This window comes from Dromiciops gliroides, chromosome 4 (genome assembly GCF_019393635.1).
Source record: "Dromiciops gliroides isolate mDroGli1 chromosome 4, mDroGli1.pri, whole genome shotgun sequence".
Classification (NCBI taxonomy): Eukaryota; Metazoa; Chordata; class Mammalia; order Microbiotheria; family Microbiotheriidae; genus Dromiciops; species Dromiciops gliroides.
Genome location: NC_057864.1, coordinates 327,150,724 through 327,167,892, shown reverse-complemented (window position 1 = coordinate 327,167,892; position 17,169 = coordinate 327,150,724). Strand labels below are relative to the sequence as shown.

At 40.1% G+C, this 17,169-nt stretch overlaps 1 protein-coding gene across 1 annotated transcript in view; it reads left to right on the top strand.

Moving 5' to 3' along the window:
- The window catches only part of FAXC (failed axon connections homolog, metaxin like GST domain containing), an 81,105-nt gene that overhangs the window by 47,870 nt on the left and 16,066 nt on the right, over window positions 1-17,169 (top strand). Inside the window, exon 5 of the mRNA XM_044005144.1 lies at window positions 14,228-14,344. Coding sequence (XP_043861079.1) covers window positions 14,228-14,344 — 117 coding nt within the window. The remainder of the gene's footprint in view (window positions 1-14,227; window positions 14,345-17,169) is intronic.

The following is a 17,169-nucleotide window of genomic DNA, read 5'->3' as shown; positions in this document are numbered from 1 at the left end:
AATGCCAATGGTAGAACATCAGGCCATTTCAAATGGGTTTCAGTACATAATTTGCCAATCATACTCTTAAGCTCTTTATTCATACGTTCGACTTGGCCTGAACTTTGTGGATGGTAGGGCGTGTGGAATTTTGGAGTCACTCCCAAGAAAGAATAGATTTGGGATAAAATCGAATCAGTGAAATGTGTGCCTTTGTCAGAATCGATGCGGGCTGGTGGGCCAAAACGAGGTACTATCTCTTTAAGAAGAATTTTGGCAACAAAGGCAGCTGTGGCTCGGGGGCTGGGAAAGGCCTCCACCCACCGAGTGAGCTGATCAACTATAACAAGGCAAAATTTATAATGTCCTGCTTTTGGCATAGTAATATAATCAATTTGTAAGTGCTCAAAAGGTGTATATGCTAGAGGACGCCCTCCATAAGCTTTGGCCTTAAAAGCATACTGATTATAAGACTGACATGTGGAGCAGCCCGAGCAGATTCGAGATGCTGTATTAGTCACACCTGGTGCTATCCAGGTTCTCTTAATAGAGTCTACAATGCCTTGTGTACCAAAATGGCCTTTTCTGTGAACAGAGAGGCATACCTGGTGGTAGAATTTCCGGGGAAGAAATGGCTTACCTTCCGGAGACACCCAGATGCCATTGATCTGTTTCGCCTTAAATTTCTTTTTCCACTTTTCTACTTCAGAATCGTCATAGGTTAGGTTGGAAGGAATATCCTCAGAAGGTGAAAGGTTAAATACATGTTCAGGAGCTTCTAATGCAGCAAGCTTGGCTGCAGAATCGGCTCGTGCATTTCCCTTTGAAACAGGATCACTATTCCCTGTGTGGGCAGGGCAATGTACAACGGCTAGGGAAGAAGGCAGTTTTAGGGCATCTAAGAGGTCCTTGATAAGGTCCCCATTGGCAATAGCCTTGCCCGAGGATGTTAGAAAGCCTCGTTGACGCCAAATCATACCAATAAAGTGGCATATGCCAAAGCCATATTTCGAGTCAGTAAAAATGGTGGCACTCTTATCTTTAGCTATATTACAGGCCTGTGTAAGAGCCACAAGTTCAGCAGCCTGTGCACTAAAATGGGAAGGCAGAGAAGCTGCCCAGAGGGTGTCATAATCAGAAACTACAGCAGCTCCAGTAAAACGGGTTCCCTCTCTCATAAATGAGGAACCATCTGTATAGAGGACAAGATCAGGATTTTCTAAAGGTGTATCAAAAAGATTGTCACGGGGTTTTTCAGCCATATCAACTAAAGAAGCACAGTCATGCAACGGTTCCCCCGAGAATGGTAAGTTAGGGAGTAGTGTTGCTGGATTAAGAACTGTGCAGCGTTTTAAAGTGATATTCTCATTACCTAACAGGGTTATTTCATACTTAGCCAGCCTTTGATCTGAAAAGGCTTGTGTCCTGTGACGTAGTAAGAGAGCCTCCACTTCGTGAGGGCATTGCACAGTTAGAGGGTTACCTAGGACCAAATCAGAGGCTTTTTCTACCAAAAGCGCTGTGGCCGCCACTGCTCTAAGGCAAGGTGGCGCTCCAGCCGCTACAGGGTCCAGCTGAATTGAATAGTAGGCTATAGGACGTTGGTTAGGCCCCAGTGACTGAGTCAGGACTCCAGAAGCCACCCCCCTTTGTTCATGCACAAAGAGAGTGAAAGGCTTACTATAATCTGGCAGTCCTAGGGCAGGTGCTGATAACAAGGCCCGTTTTAATTCTTTTATGGCTGAGAGATGCTGGGGATCCAACTGTAAACTGTCTGGAACAGAACTTTTTGTAAGAGCTATGAGGGGTTTAGTAATTTCACCAAAAGAGGGTATCCATTGTCTACAGTACCCAGCTGCTCCCAGAATGGCTCTCAACTGCCTCTTAGTAGTGGGGGCAGAGAGTTGTTGAATGGCCTGGACTCTCTTAGAAGAGACAGAGCGAGTTCCAGCAGCCAAAATAAATCCTAAATATTCTACCTGGGGCAAACACCATTGTACCTTTGTCTTGGAAACCTTGTGTCCTCTCTTGTGCAGCTCCAGCAGTAAGTGACGGCTATCTTCCTGACAAATTTCAGCATTAGGAGAGGCCAAAAGTAAGTCATCTACATATTGTACTAGTGTGGAGCCCTTAAAGGTAATAGAGGCCAGATCCTGCTGTAAAATTTGGGAAAATAATGTGGGACTGTCTACAAATCCCTGTGGGAGTCTAGTCCAGGTCCACTGTCTATTTTTCCAGGTAAAAGCAAATAAATATTGGAAGTCCTCATGTACTGGTATGGAGAAAAAGGCAGAGCAAAGGTCTACCACTGTGAAACATGTAGATTCATAGGGAATTGAGGAAATTATCATAGCCGGATTTGCGACTATAGAATGTCTAGGAATAACATAATTATTAATCGCTCTAAGATCTTGCACAAAGCGATAAACAGGTTTACCATCTGGCCCAGGCTTGGGTTTTTTAACTGGCAAAATGGGAGTATTGCATGGAGAGTGATGACATGGAATAATAATACCCTGGCTTTTCAAAGCCTCAATTATAGGGGTGATCCCTTCTATTGCTTCCCTAGACAATGGATACTGTGGAATGGAGGGGGGTGGTCCCCCCTTAACTTTAAAGGTAACAGGCATGGCAGACTTAAGGAGCCCCACCTCATTAGGGGATGAGGCCCATAAAGACTCAGGAATGTCAGAGGGGATTTTGGATACCTCCCCTGCTGTTCCTTGAGCTTCTGTAAGTAAAATTGGTAATAAATGAACAGTATCCTCTGGCAATTGTAAGGAGACAGCCCCATCTGGAGCACAAGATATGGTTGCTCTAAGCTTGCAAAGGAGATCACGACCTAATAAATTTACAGGGGCATCAGGCATGAGTAAAAATGAATGTTCCACTGTTAAGGGCCCCATAGATACCATGCGAGGATTCAATTTTGCCACTCTCTGGCTCTTTCCTGAGACTCCCACTACATTCAAAAATCCTACAGGTCTACACCCAGCATCTGGTTTGCTTACTAATACTGATTTAGAGGCTCCTGTGTCTAGCAGACAATCATAATAAGTCTCCCCCACTTTTAAGGTGACATGTGGTTCATTACTCTGGGGAGGTGAATGGACTGGCACAAGTGCATTCAAAAAATCTGGATCTGGGAATATATGGCTTTCATTATCTATGTTCCATTCCTCCCCAAGACACCATCATTCCTGTGTCCTCTTCTGAGGGGGGTCTTGGTTACCATTATTCTGGTACTGCCTTTCTGTATTCCTCCAAAAAGATCTATTTCTATTTTGATTTCGCCTGTAATTAGAATTAGAATTTCTTCTCCAAGTCCTACATTCTCTCAATTCATGCCCCTCCTTACGACAGTAACAACACACCTTAGTGTCCTTGTTCCGGTGTCCACATGGCTGACTAGGAATCGCTGGTGCCAGAATGCTCTGTTTAGGGTGATCTGGATCTTCCTCACGTGAGTCAAAGACATAATTTGCAAGTTCCTTAATTCTATCTACTGAGAGATTTCTCCAGTCTGGACATTGTTTCAGAAAGTATCTGCGTATTTCTGGCAGTGAATTATAAACAAATGTGTTGAGAATGATACAGGAATCTCTTAAATCTACTGGATCCAATCTGGTGTACTGTCTAGCGGCCTCACAAAGTCTATCATAAAATCTGTTTGGTCTTTCATTAGCCTCCTGAGGTAGGCTTAAAAATTTCTGCCAGTTTTCCGGTTTTCTAGAGCAAGATTCCATTCCCTTCAGAAGTGTTTCTCTAGCATCTTTTAATCTTTGGAAATCCCTATCATCATTATAATTCCACTCTGGATCCTTTAGAGGCCATTCCACATCGGCCTTACCTTTCGCAACAAGGGCATTTCCTGCTGAGATAATATCTGTAATCTCAGTTGGGGACAGTAAAGTTTCCAAAAGGCAAGTAACATCAGCCCAACTGGGTTGATATGCATTAAATATAGTCCTTAACTGTGAAATTACAGTGTTTGGATTTTTCTCAAAACTAGGGATGATTGATTTCCATGCGCTCAAGTCACTTGGTCTAAAGGGGCTATATTTTCTGACTTGAATTGGCACTCCCTTCTTACTATGTTCTATAGCTTCCTGCAGAGGGAGTAGTTTCTGCTGATCTGATTCTGAACTTGGATCATCTCTAGTAGAAACAGCCATTTTGAGGTCTCTCTCCATATGTGAGAGTTTCCCCCACATCATAACAATGATAATAACAAAAACAATGATAATAACAAAAACAAAAAAAAAACAACAAAAAAAAATAAAATCCTTAGTCGTATGAACTATGGATGTGGTATTAAAAGGTATTTCAATTGCAGGCATAAAATTTCTACTTATATTAAACGTATTTTCCCAAAGATTCTCACGTATACTATTATACAAAAAACCTTTTGCTGCCTGAATGAGGAAAAAACCAATAATGTTATGAAGGACCATTGAGTAAACTATTCCTCTAAGTCGGGATGTTATGCTGTCCCAATACATTCCGATGAGAAAAATCAAAGGGATGGTAGAATATTCTAGCATCTTGCCCTTTAAACTGGGCTGGCTTTTCTGTTTAAAGCAAGACTTTTAGAGGCTTAAAGTCTTTAAGGGAGATTAGACAAAGGGAAAGTCCGCGGGGGGGGGGGGGGGGGGGGGGTATTTGGAAAATCCACCGAATTAGCCGGCTTATGGCCAAACTAGGGAGGGTGGGAGGGTCCTTAAGGTCCCTTCGGGGTCGCCAAACTGTGAGATTTAAAATTGGATATTAGATCATAAATCTCCCCTACTTAACCCTTCCCTTAACTCATCTCCCAGACTAGTAAATGGAAGAAGCTTCTGGTTTTCTAGATAGAGCCTTTATTGTATATAAGGTGTTGTTGATTAGAAGGATAGGAAAACAGAAATACAGTACAAATCGTCTTAAATCTAGGCTTAGTCTATATTCCTTATAAAAACTCACCAAACCGATTTAGGCCACCTTTGGAGTGAGTCAGACCGTCTGTGCCGCGCCGCCCGGCGTCCCGCCAAGCCGGCAAAAAAGGCTACTCTCCTTCTCTCCACCCCGGAAGTCCCAAAAAACCCGGCAGGCAGTCTGACATGCGCAGCAGGCGCACTGTACCTGGCAGGCAGTCTGACATGCGCAGCAGGCGGACTACCCGGCAGGCAGTCTGACATGCGCAGCAGGCAGACTGTTCATCTCCTCCCCAAAAGGGTGGTCCTTGAAAAACTGGCGTCTTTCAGTTATCCTAACCGACTGTTAAAAACTTTCATATTTTACCACACTGCTTACAGAATTCCTTAGCTTTCACCTTGTGGGGAATGAAATAGATATTCACCGTGGAAGCCCATTTTCAGAGCATCTTTTTTTTTTGCATCTTTTTTTTTAACTTCAGGGTTCTAATTATGTGCAAATACACAAACACTGAAAATTCAGGAATTGCTAACCCTGTCTGGTTAATTAACTTCTTAATTTATGAATTATGATCATAAGTTTTAGAGCCAAAAGGGTTCTTAGAGGCCATGTAGTTCAACCTCCTCATTTTTTTGTTAATAATATTTTATTTTTTCAAATACTTGTAAAGATAGTTTTCAGTATTCATTTTTATAAGATTCTGAGTTCCAAATTTTTCTCCTACCTTCTGCTTTTTCCTCCCCAAATGAGAAGCAATCTGATATACAGCCTCCTCTTTTGAAGGGGAAGAAACTGAGTTGAAGAGAAGTTAAGTCTTAAGCAGTGACTTATAAATGAATAAAGCATTTATTAAGCACTTAATATGTGTTAAGAAAGCACTGTACTGGGGCAGCCAGGTGGCGCCCTGGAGTCAGGAGGACCTGAGTTCAAATCCGGCCTCAGACACTTAACACTTACCAGCCGTGTGACCATGGGCAAGTCACTTAACCCCAATTGCCTCACTAAAAAAAAATAAAATAAAAAATATTAAAAAAAAAAAAGAAAGCACTGTACCTAGTACTTGGTACAAATAGAAAAGTAAGACTGTCCCTACTCCCAAAGAGCTCCTATTTCAGTGGGGAGAGAACATATCTGGAAGGTTTCAGCTGTAAGTCAGATGGAAACATCCCATGGTTCTTAGGGTGTTATTGTTGTTTGTCCTTCCTTCTCCAGATTATCTTTCCTGGATCTATTTTTCCAGGTCAGTTGTTTTTCCAAGGAGATATTTCACACTATCTTCTATTTCTTTCATTCTTTTGTTTTTGTTTTATCATTTCTTAATTTCTCATAAAGTCATTAACTTCCATTTGCTCATTCCTAATTTTTAAGGAGTTATTTTCTTCAGTGAGCTTTTGTACTTCCTTTTCCATTTGGCTTATTCTACTTTTGAAGGCATCCTTTTCCTCATTGGCTTTTTGTACCTCTTTTACCATTTGGCCTAGTCTAATTTTTAAGGTGTTAATTTCTTCAGTATTTTTTTGTGTGTCTCCTTTACAAAGCTGTGTTTTTTTTCATGATTGTCTTGTATCACTATCATTGCTCTTCTCATTTTCCCTCTACCTTTCTTACTTTGTTTTCAAAGTCCCTTTTGAGAGCTTCTGTGGTTCAAGACCAATTCATATTTTTCTTGGAAGCTTTGGATGTAGGAGTTTTGACTTTGTTATCTTCTTCTGAGGGTTTATTTGGATCTTCCTTGTCACTATAGTAACTTTATCAGGCCAGCATATTTTTCTGTTGTTTGCTTGTTTTCCCAGCCTTTTTCTTGACTTTTAATTCTTTGTTAAAGTGGGGTACTGCTTCCAGGGTAGAAGGTGCACTGTCCCAAGCTTCAGGGGGTTTGTGCAGCTCTTTTCAGAGATGCTTCTGGCAATTTGTAAGTTTTCAGTTCTTCCAAGGTGGTATAATTTAAGGAGAGGTATGTTTACCACTCTCCTGGCCTGTGCTCTGGTCTACAAGCAACCACAAGCCTGCTCTTCTGCCCTGGAACTATGAGGAATGTCCCCCTCCACTGTGGCTGAAAGCTCTGGTATGCTAGTGCTCTTCCCTGGCCTGGGACTGCCACCCAAGACTGTGACCTGGATCATATGGGCAAAACAACAGAGTCCTGCTTCAGTGCTAGACCCCTGTAATCTCCTTCTGGCTAATTGTTCAACTCCCTTACCCTCTTTGGGCTGAGTTACAGAAGCAGTTGCTGCTGCTGCTGATGATTCAGTGGCTCCAAAGGCCTGCTCCTGGTTTGTTGGGGCTGGTTCTTCACTGGTAAGGCCTGTCCTGGACTGTAATCCACTCTCAGTTGGGTGTGATAGACCTTTCCTGCTGACCTGTCACAGGAAGACTGGATCTTAGATATCCCTCTATTAAAGAATTACTTGCACAAACAATCCAATTAGAGTTAAAAGTAAAAGTTTTCATTTGTCAAAAGGAAATACAGCCAGGAGAAGTCTAAAGTTCAACTCCTTGAACAAAGGAGAAGATGATAATTTTATAGGAGATAGTTGGGGGAGAGGACTTGGAACTGAAAAGTTACAGCTGTTTGGAAGTGGGGATGTTAGCTATTGGGGAGTGGCATGCACAAAACAGTAAATATATCACACTCCTAATTTGTTGGGGAGTGGGGATGCTTGAAACAGTAAAAATGTCACATTCCTAACTTGAAGTTATTGTCACTACCTGGTCCCAGTCAAATAGCAAACACATCTGGCTCTCAATTAGGCATCTGCTATAAATATCAAGGCACCTAATTTTCTAGGTATCCTCGACATGTCTTCTTTGTTATCTGTTTGACTAACCACTATTTGGTTAATTAACTGCTTTGATTTTCCAAGGGAAGAGTACCCTCTGACTCCAGCAAGTTGATCAACCATTTTTTTCTCATAGTTAGTGTCCTCTAATTGGACCCAGACCTACTAGGGCTGCCACTATAATTTTTTTAATTATAAAAGTATTTTATTATTTTCCAGTTACATGTAGAGATTGTTTTCAACATTTGTTTTTTATAAGATTACTAGTTTCAAATTTTTCTCCCTCCCTCCCCCCTCACCAAGATAGCAAGCAATCTGATATAGGTTATATATGTATAATCACATTAAACATATTTCTGCATTAGTCATGCTGTGAAAGAAGAATCAGAGCAAAAAGGAAAAACGTCAAAAAAGAAAAACAACCTTATACTAAAATAAGGTCTAAATGGGTACATGATTTATACATAAAAGGTGATGTCACTATACTCCTAAGTTGTCTTTGGCTTAAAAATTATTTCACCCTGTCCTTTTGTGGGTTCTGCTGCTCCAGGAATTGTCTTATGGCATTATTTGAAGGTATTTGGAGAGATCTAGGAGAGAGCTCATTTGAGTCACTGCCTTTCCTCTGCCATCTTAGCTCTGCCTCTGTCCTTCCCTCTCCAAGAATTCCATGACATCAGGAAGGTGATGTAATGACTTGCACTGAATTGGATTTAAGTGAGGGAGGGCTGTGCAAAGTCACCAGTCTCACTCTCTCCTCCAGAGCCATGTGGGTTCAGTGGCAAGATAGAGATCAGGACAACTGGAGATGGCCCCCAATGCAGTGGGAGATCTGGACCTTTTTATTTTTATTTTTTTAATTTTAATTTAATTTAATTTAATTTTTTGTGGGGCAATGGGGGTTAAGTGACTTGCCCAGGGTCACACAGCTAGTAAGTGTCAAGTGTCTGAGGCTGGATTTGAACTCAGGAACTCCTGAATCCAGGGCCGGTGCTTAGTGTGCCACCTAGCTGCCCCACCTAGCTGCCCCCATCTGGACCTTTTTAAACTAAGGTCTTTCCCGGGTCTCAGTTTGTCTGAGGCAACATCCATTCAATGATTAACGCTAGGTAAGAAATGAGGCAAAGAAAGGCCTCTTTCTCTTTTATCTAGAAGAAGAAAAATAAATAAATAAATAGTTGGGGGTGGGGAAGGGGGAAGGACCCTCGGAATTTCTTGCCAAGGTAGAAACAGTTGCTTTTTATGGCCATTCTGAGTCATGGAGAGGCTTGGACCTATTGTTGACAATTAAGGTCCTTAGGGTATATAGAGCAATAAAGCAGATGTCTCTTCCTTACTTACTTCTATATGTGTTAAGTATAGAAGACTACAGAGTGAAAGAATGCAGTCTTCTACTTGGAGACTTAAAAAAGAGTTAAATTCTTCTCCATCTGAAGATTTTTGTTGGCTTTTATATGAGCTAAAATTCATGGAATAGGTCACCTAGGTGGTTCTGAAGAATCAGTAAATTTAATTGAGGAGTTTTTAAGTGTCCTAAAATATCAGACTGCATATTTGCTGTTTGCTCCTTGGTGAGTGTAGTAGATAGAGAGAATTAAAATGATTGCAAAGGTCAGTTTGAACATAAGTAAGCACTAATTAAAGGGAATGGAATGTGCTCTTATTTCTAATAAAGTCTATCATGACCCCTTGGTCATGAGAAATGAATATTTTTTTTCCTGATAATATATCCACAACATAATGTACATTGAAAACTTAGAGTGGACCACAATATTTCACATGACAAGAAAGGATGCAAATGATTCAGATTTAGGAGAGAGTTGAAATTATGTATGTTTCAATGGATAAGTCACAAAATTAGAAGTCAAGCTCTTATCTTTGCTGTTGAGTCCTCTGTGGTCTCAGACTCCCCGAATGGTCTTGGGGAAGGCACTTTTTGCTATTAAAAGGATGTTATTAAAAAAGAATGGGAGGGGCAGCTAGGTGGCGCAGTGGATAAAGCACCGGCCCTGGATTCAGGAGTACCTGAGTTCAAATCCGGCCTCAGACACTTGACACTTACTAGCTGTGTGACCCTGGGCAAGTCACTTAACCCCCATTGCCCTGAAAAAAAAAAAAAAAAAAAAAAAAGAATGGGAATGTGTCACTGGAATTGTTTATAAACCATATTGATGTCCAGGGATAACATGTAGTCTGTCAGTGAAAAACATTACTACTGACGATTATTTCATAGACTAACGGAGAAGAATTTAGGTCCTTGAAAATTCTTTGTCCATTTCTCATAGGTGTGTCTCTTCAATTCCCAATAATGGAAAGAATCTTCAGCTTTTGTCTTCCTTCTTCCCCCTCCTCCCCCATCTCATGTTTGGTTGGTTGAGCCTGCCAATTGTAAGACTTGGGACTGTAGCCAGATGGCCAAAATGGAGCTTATGGAGGTAGCTGGAAGTGACCAGGCAGCAAAAAGACCTGAGAATTAATTTTTATAAGTACCTTCAGTTCTCTGGAGCCTATCCTAAGAACCATTTATCTGATTTGGTATGACTGGGGGAAATTTGAACATAGCAAGAATATTTATAAGAGATAGATTCTGAATTGTAAAAGCATGTCATTTAGAATTGAAATCTTGTACATATGTATATATTGTACGAGATATGGGTATCTATATGTATACATGCCATAGATATCTAATTTATATTTATCTATATTAATATTTTGGTCCAGACCTGGGATTTCATTGGTATGAAAAAATACTTCTGGGAAAACTCCTACCAATAATGGTTGTTATCTGCTCTGCAATTCATCATCTTAGAGAGCTTCCTGGAAGCACTGGGACATGAAGTGAATTGCCCATGGTCATGCAGTTAGTCTTGCTATGGCTGCTTCTGCTAAACACTACACACAGACACACACACACACATGCACACGTATGTGTATGTATATAGGTAGATATGGATACACACATATGTGTATATATATATATTTCAAAAATAGCCCAAAAGAAAAAATATTTGCATATAGTGATATATATTAACTAATAAAATACTATGTATATACTATATAATATACTATGTATATATTATATATATTATCTTTCTCTATTTTTTCTTTTGGGCTGTAACAAACAATCCTTTTACCAAGAATTCCGGAGGCCAGTGGTGAAGCAAAGAATATTTATTAAAACATTCTTGCAAGAGCGGGTGACCTGAGTAAGCACACCCATCAAGACTCATAAACAGCCTTTTATTCCCTACTCCTGGTCTGCCATTCCCTTCCTTGTTTCCCCATTGTTTGGGTATCGCAGGGTTTGCAGCCTCCCTGAAATGCCTAAGTGACCCATGTGAGTCTCTGCCTCTGTTCATGTCTCCCATTCTCCACATTTCATAGCCCTTTGCCCCTTATTTTCTTTATACCTTATTTAGTCCTAGTTCCCCTCTGCAATAAGTGTATGCCAAGCCGCAAGACCAGCTTCAACTGGTTTTAGCCGGTTTAGCCCTAGAAACATATTCTAAGCAGAACTTCTCCCATTGCCATGTGGACAGCTAAGAAATGAGCTTTTATGCAGATGCAGCATTTATCTATGGCAATTTTCCACAGGGCTAATTTGGAAATCACTATAGTGAAGAGTATGTCATTTCTATCATTCCAAGCTTCCTACTTCTAAACTTATCCAGGGTTAGAGAGTAAACATATACAGAGTCACCTGCCTGAGGTGTCATCTAACTGTTGGGGAGTTGTCACCCCAATTTATGAAATACCTCCTTTTATAGGTAGGGATTTGCTATAAGGAAATATGAAGAAGTAGAATGGAGTGGGCATGTTTTAAAGACAATGGGTAGATAATTTCCTGTGGAACTTGTATAGAGGTCATGATTAGAATTTTCCAGAGCACTTAGGCCTTTGTTGGTTTTAGCTGGTGGTCTAGGGTGCTAGACCTGGAGTCAGGATGAGCTGAGTTCAAATCCTGCCTTGGATATTTACTTGCTGTGTGATCCTGGGCAAATCACTCAACTCTGTCTGCCTTAGTTTCTTCATCTGTAAAATGGGGCTAATAATAATATACCTGAAGCTTAAAGCACTATATAGATGTTAGTTGTTATTGTTGTTATTCTTAGGGCTACTATAAGCATATGAAGAATGTCAATTCCATTCAGAGGGCAGCCCACACCTATTATTTCATCAAGAAAGATGTTAAAAAATCAGGGGAGAGGGCAAATAGCCCCCTTCCTTAGCTCAACAGTCATACTTTGTTTAGCTATGTGAACCTTTCCATCCATTATCCATTGGTAGCCAAGACACTTTTAGTTCCTTGAATTCTGCAATTTTAATCCATCCTTCACCTGCCTACCAGATTAATTTTACTTAACTTCCATTCAAGTAATAAGATATGGTTCCTTACAGTTCCTTATTTTAATGTTAGGATGAAAAGACATATCTATTTAGAAATATTGCTATTGGGGCAGCTAGGTGGCGCAGTGGATAGAGCACCGGCCCTGGAGTCAGGAGTACCTGAGTTCAAATCCGGCCTCAAACACTCTACACACTTACTAGCTGTGTGACCCTGGGCAAGTCACTTAACCCCCATTGCCTCACTTAAAAAAAAAAAAGAAATATTGCTATGAGATATAATACAAGAAAGCAGCACGGTATAGTGGATAGAGTGCTGGATGTGGAGTTAGGAAGACCTGAGTTCAAATCCCACTTCTGACACTTAGTAGATGATGTACAGGATTTTCAAAATAATTGATACAGTGCCTTATGGATTTGAGAACATTTTATGCATATCACGGGACCAGAAATTTTGGGGAATGAAGAGTGCTGGTATCATTTCCCACATTTTCCAAATGAAGTTAAGAGACTTGTTCAAATTGTACAGCTAGTAATTAGCAGAAGTGGGACTTGTATTCAGTTTATGACTCCAGAGAAGGCTTTTTAGTCTTTTCACTGCATGACACCTGTCTATATAAGTAGAGAGGAATAAAGAGGACATTGCAACTGGGAGAATCAGATAAGTTGAGGCTCAGTAGTGCAGGGTCTTCACTACAATAGAAAAAGTCTGTGGTTTTTTTTTTAATCTTGTAGGATATAGAGAATAATTGAACATTTTTCAGTAGGGGACTGACATGATGAAAAAAATATAGAGGATGTATGGGAGAGTTTGTAGAGATTGGGGACAGGGAGAGGGAAGCTGTATAATAATAAGTTATCATAGTAGCCTAGGGCCAGAATTAGCAGGGTAATGGTGGCAATGGAAAGGAAGGATTTAACATCCTTTGTGGAATATCCTTTAAATAAGGAGGTCTTATTCTTTTAAAGATAAGGACGACAACTAGATTTCATTGACATTGGAATCTCTTGGTTGAGGGAACTCCCTTTATCTCTGCAATCCATAGTTTAAGAGGTGTCTGGGGGCACTGTTAGGTTAAGTGATTTGTCTGAAGTCTCCCAACTAATAATGATTAGAAGCAGGAACTAGGTCTTCTTGGTTCTGAGACCAGCTCCCTATTCTCATTATGCCATGCTGCCTTTCCTATTTAAAGGATATTAATCACATAAGTGAGAGGTGTATGTATGTATGTATGTATGTATGTATGTATGTATGTATGTATGTATGTATGTATGTATGTATGTGTGCTTGTGTTTGTGTGTATTTAACCCCTACAGTGTATCATAAAAAATCCTCTATTTGAAGTATCTTCTAAAAGGAACAACTATAAACAAGTGTTAGAAGTTGATGCAGGATGGCAATAGCTTGGTTAAAACTAGGGTGATATTTCATGGACATTGTTGGCCTTGGGTTAGATTTACAATTTTTTTCTAGTGCATTGCTGTAATATTTGCAAGATGTTCATTTCTATCCAGATCTTTTGGGCCTTTGTTACCTGAGGGAGACTTTTTTCTTTATGTTTCTTCTGGTAGGATGAGTCAAAGCCATAACTGGAATTTTTTTTTTGCCCAGGGTAAGCTTCATAAAATGCCCTGGGCAAGCCATATGACCATATTCTTGAATCTGTTTTGCTTTGGTTGAGGAAGAGGGAAAAAGAATTGCTAGTAGACCAACCCACACAACATAACCATTCCACTGGTGTGGGGGGTAGAGAGGAAGGGAAAGGAAATGGGATCCATTTGGTAACCTCTTATTTTGATTAAATTTTTTTTTTGCTAACTATGCAAAGTCCAGCTTGCCCCACTCTAGTGCCATTGTCAGGGTTTGAAGAAAGGAATTTCTTATTCAGATGTCATCTTTGGCACTTCTAATTCTATTTAGCTAAAGTTCTCATGTGTTGGTGTGGCTCTGGTTCAGAGTTTTCAGGGTCATTGCTATATTTGACTGTATTTGAGTAGTATAGTATTATTTTGTTTGTTTGGCTTTTCTTCCTCATAATTTGATATTTGTTTTATTTTTTCCAAAGAAAAGGTGAATGATTTTTGACCACTGATAAATAAAAAAAATATGAACTAGAATGGATTATAAACTTTTTAAAAAATAGTTTAAGACGTAGTTATTAAGGTCATCTGGGAAACGCTCTGCTCACTTTATTCTTTCATTATTGTAGGTGATAAAAAATACATCATGGGACCAAAATTTTCTACTCTTGATGCCACCGTCTTTGGACACTTGGCACAGGCAATGTGGACCTTACCAGGGACAAGACCTGAGAGACTAATCAAAGGTAAACATTGAAAGCCCCTTGTCTAAGGAATTATTTTTTCTTTTTATTGAAAAAGTGTTTGTCAAATTCAGTTCATATGTCTATGGGCTTGGTACAGCTGTTTGGGAAACACCACTGTTCATGGCTAACGGATCATTGGCATCTCTTTGAAAATGCTAGGATACTTGAGGAGAGATAGGCTATCAGGTGAAATATTATTTCAATGATACATACCAATCTATTGAAACTGTGTCTTATAAAATGTAAATATATCTTTAACAATAATCTTAAATCCATAAAATGAATAACTATTAGTAGATTAATACCTTTCCTTGATCCTATGTATATTCTCTGAACATGACTTCCAGTGGGCTTTCAGCTATTATGATAGGGACAGACAGACTGCTCATTTCTCTACTCCCTAGAAGATTAATCTCTCTATCTCTGTCCACAGAAAAGTTGGGGTACCTACTAGTCTCAGATACTGCTTTATAAGCCAGTTCAGACAAATTCTCTCTCAAAGGTCATCTAAATAGAAGAGAAAGCAAAGGTCAAGACTAAACATCCCAAAGGGCTTGAATGAAGTCAGGTCTACTACTTCTAGTCAAATTAGATGAGGTGCTCTCAGACATGTGGCCTAAAGCTAGGAAGTGAAGTGGTAATAACTCAGTTCCACTCTCAAGTGTGGCAGAACTTCCTGTTGTAAGCTCCACAGTTGTTGTTTGTAGTTCCTTCTCCAAGAGGACCGTGATATCAGGAAGGTGATGTCATGACTTGCAAATGAATTGGATTTAAGTGAGAGAGGGCTGTGCAAAGGCACCAGCCTCACACTCTCCTACAGAGCCATCTGGGTCCTGTGGCAAGATAGAGATCAGGACAATTGGAGATGGCCCCCAATGCAGTTGGGAGACCTGGAACTTTTTTTTTTTTGGTGAGGCAATTGGGGTTAAGTGACTTGCCCAGGGTCACACAGCTAGTAAGTGTTAAGTGTCTGAGGCCGGATTTGAACTCAGGTACTCCTGATTCCAGGGCCAGTGCTCTATCCACTGTGCCATCTAGCAGCCCCCAGACCTGGAACTTTTTAAACTAAGGTCTTTCCCAGGTATCAGTTTGCCTGAGGCAACACCCATTCCATGATTAAGGCTAGGCAAGAAATGAGGCAAAGAAAGGCTTCTTTCTCTTTTATCTAGGTTTCAGCCATCAAAATTTATATTCCTTTGGGCAAAGCACCCTGAGCTAAGGGTAAGATTCCCTGTGTGGACAGAAGGAGAGGAGGGAGAGAGAAAAGGAGGGAAGGAGGAAGGAAGGAAGGAAGGAAGGAAGGAAGGAAGGAAGGAAGGAAGGAAGGAAGGAAGGAAGGAAGGAAGGAAGGAATGGAGTAAGCTGCATTGCTCAACTGGAACTGGGCAGCCACTCTAGGCCATTTATGAATGGAAAGGTTTGACCTCATTGAGAATCAGAAAACCATCTTCTTAATCTAGTCCATGGGACTCATTGTTGTCTTCATCAGATCAAGAAGATCCCACTCTCTATTCACCACAGAAGCCACACACTCAGTTTGTGACCCCTTGAAGAACATTCCTATACTGGTCTGAGCTAGATGGGGAGGAGAAGACTCTTTCATTGGCCTCTCCAAGGGTCAGTTGCCAACTCTGATAGAATACTGAGGAATATGGATCTGGGGGCATCTCATATCACTACCATATCTAATAATAGTTATCTTTAGATTCAATTCATAAAGATAGAAACAAAATTTAAATTCCATTCAGCACCACTTAAAAAAAAGTCTTCTTTGGCAAGTTTTTTAGTAAATGATAGGGCTAAGATTTGACTCCAGGTTTTCTGATTCTGTCTGGTACCATCCCCTACCTCTCTGACTCTGTTTCCTTATCTATAAAATGAGTGGTTTGAACTAGCTTATTTATTTTTTTTGTTTTTTGGTGAGGCAATTGTGGTTAAGTGACTTGTCCAGGGTCACACAGCTAGTAAGTGTCAAGTGTCTGAGGCTGGATTTGAACTCAGGTCTTCCTGAATCCAGGGCCAGTGCTTTATTCATTGCACCACCTAGCTGCCCCTGAAGTAGCTTATTTATACTGTCTCTTCCAGTTTTTTTTAACAGCCTGTAGTTTACAATATGGTTAATAGGAGTGTCTGTGTTTGTTACAAAGGTGACTTCCCAGGATTCCCTGGTAGAATTATTTTTACAAAGCCAGGATTTTTTTGACTTTCAACTCTTGAGTATCTCAGCAGATTGCATCTGATAAATCTCACATGGACAGATTTTTCTTTGAAAACAAGAATGAATACATATGGTTAAAATAAGATCACAGACAGTGCTGGACAGGATCTTAGAAATCACAGATTACTTGATTATAGAAGTAGAGGCAGCTAGATTTTGCCATGGATAGAGCTCTCGACTGGGAATAAAGAAGACCGGAACTGAAATCTAGACTGATATGGTTCATGTGACCCTGGGCATGTAACATAACTTCTGTCTGCCTCAGTTTCCACATCTGTAAAAAGGGAATAATAATAGCACCCATATCCCAGGGCTGTTGTAAGGATCAAATGATATAATATTTGTAAAATGCTTTGTAAACCTTAAAGAGCTATATAAATGCTAGCTATCATCATTATTATTGTTATTAGAGCTGGAAGGGACGTTAGGGATCATCTCATTGAAAGAAGGAAACAAGTATTTATTAAGCTCCTACTATGTGCCAGGTACTGAATTACTTTATAAATATTATCTTACTTAATAATAGCTAATATTCATATAGCCCTTACTGTGTGCCAGGTACTGTGCTAACCACTTTTTCAATTGTTATCTCATTTGATCCTCACAG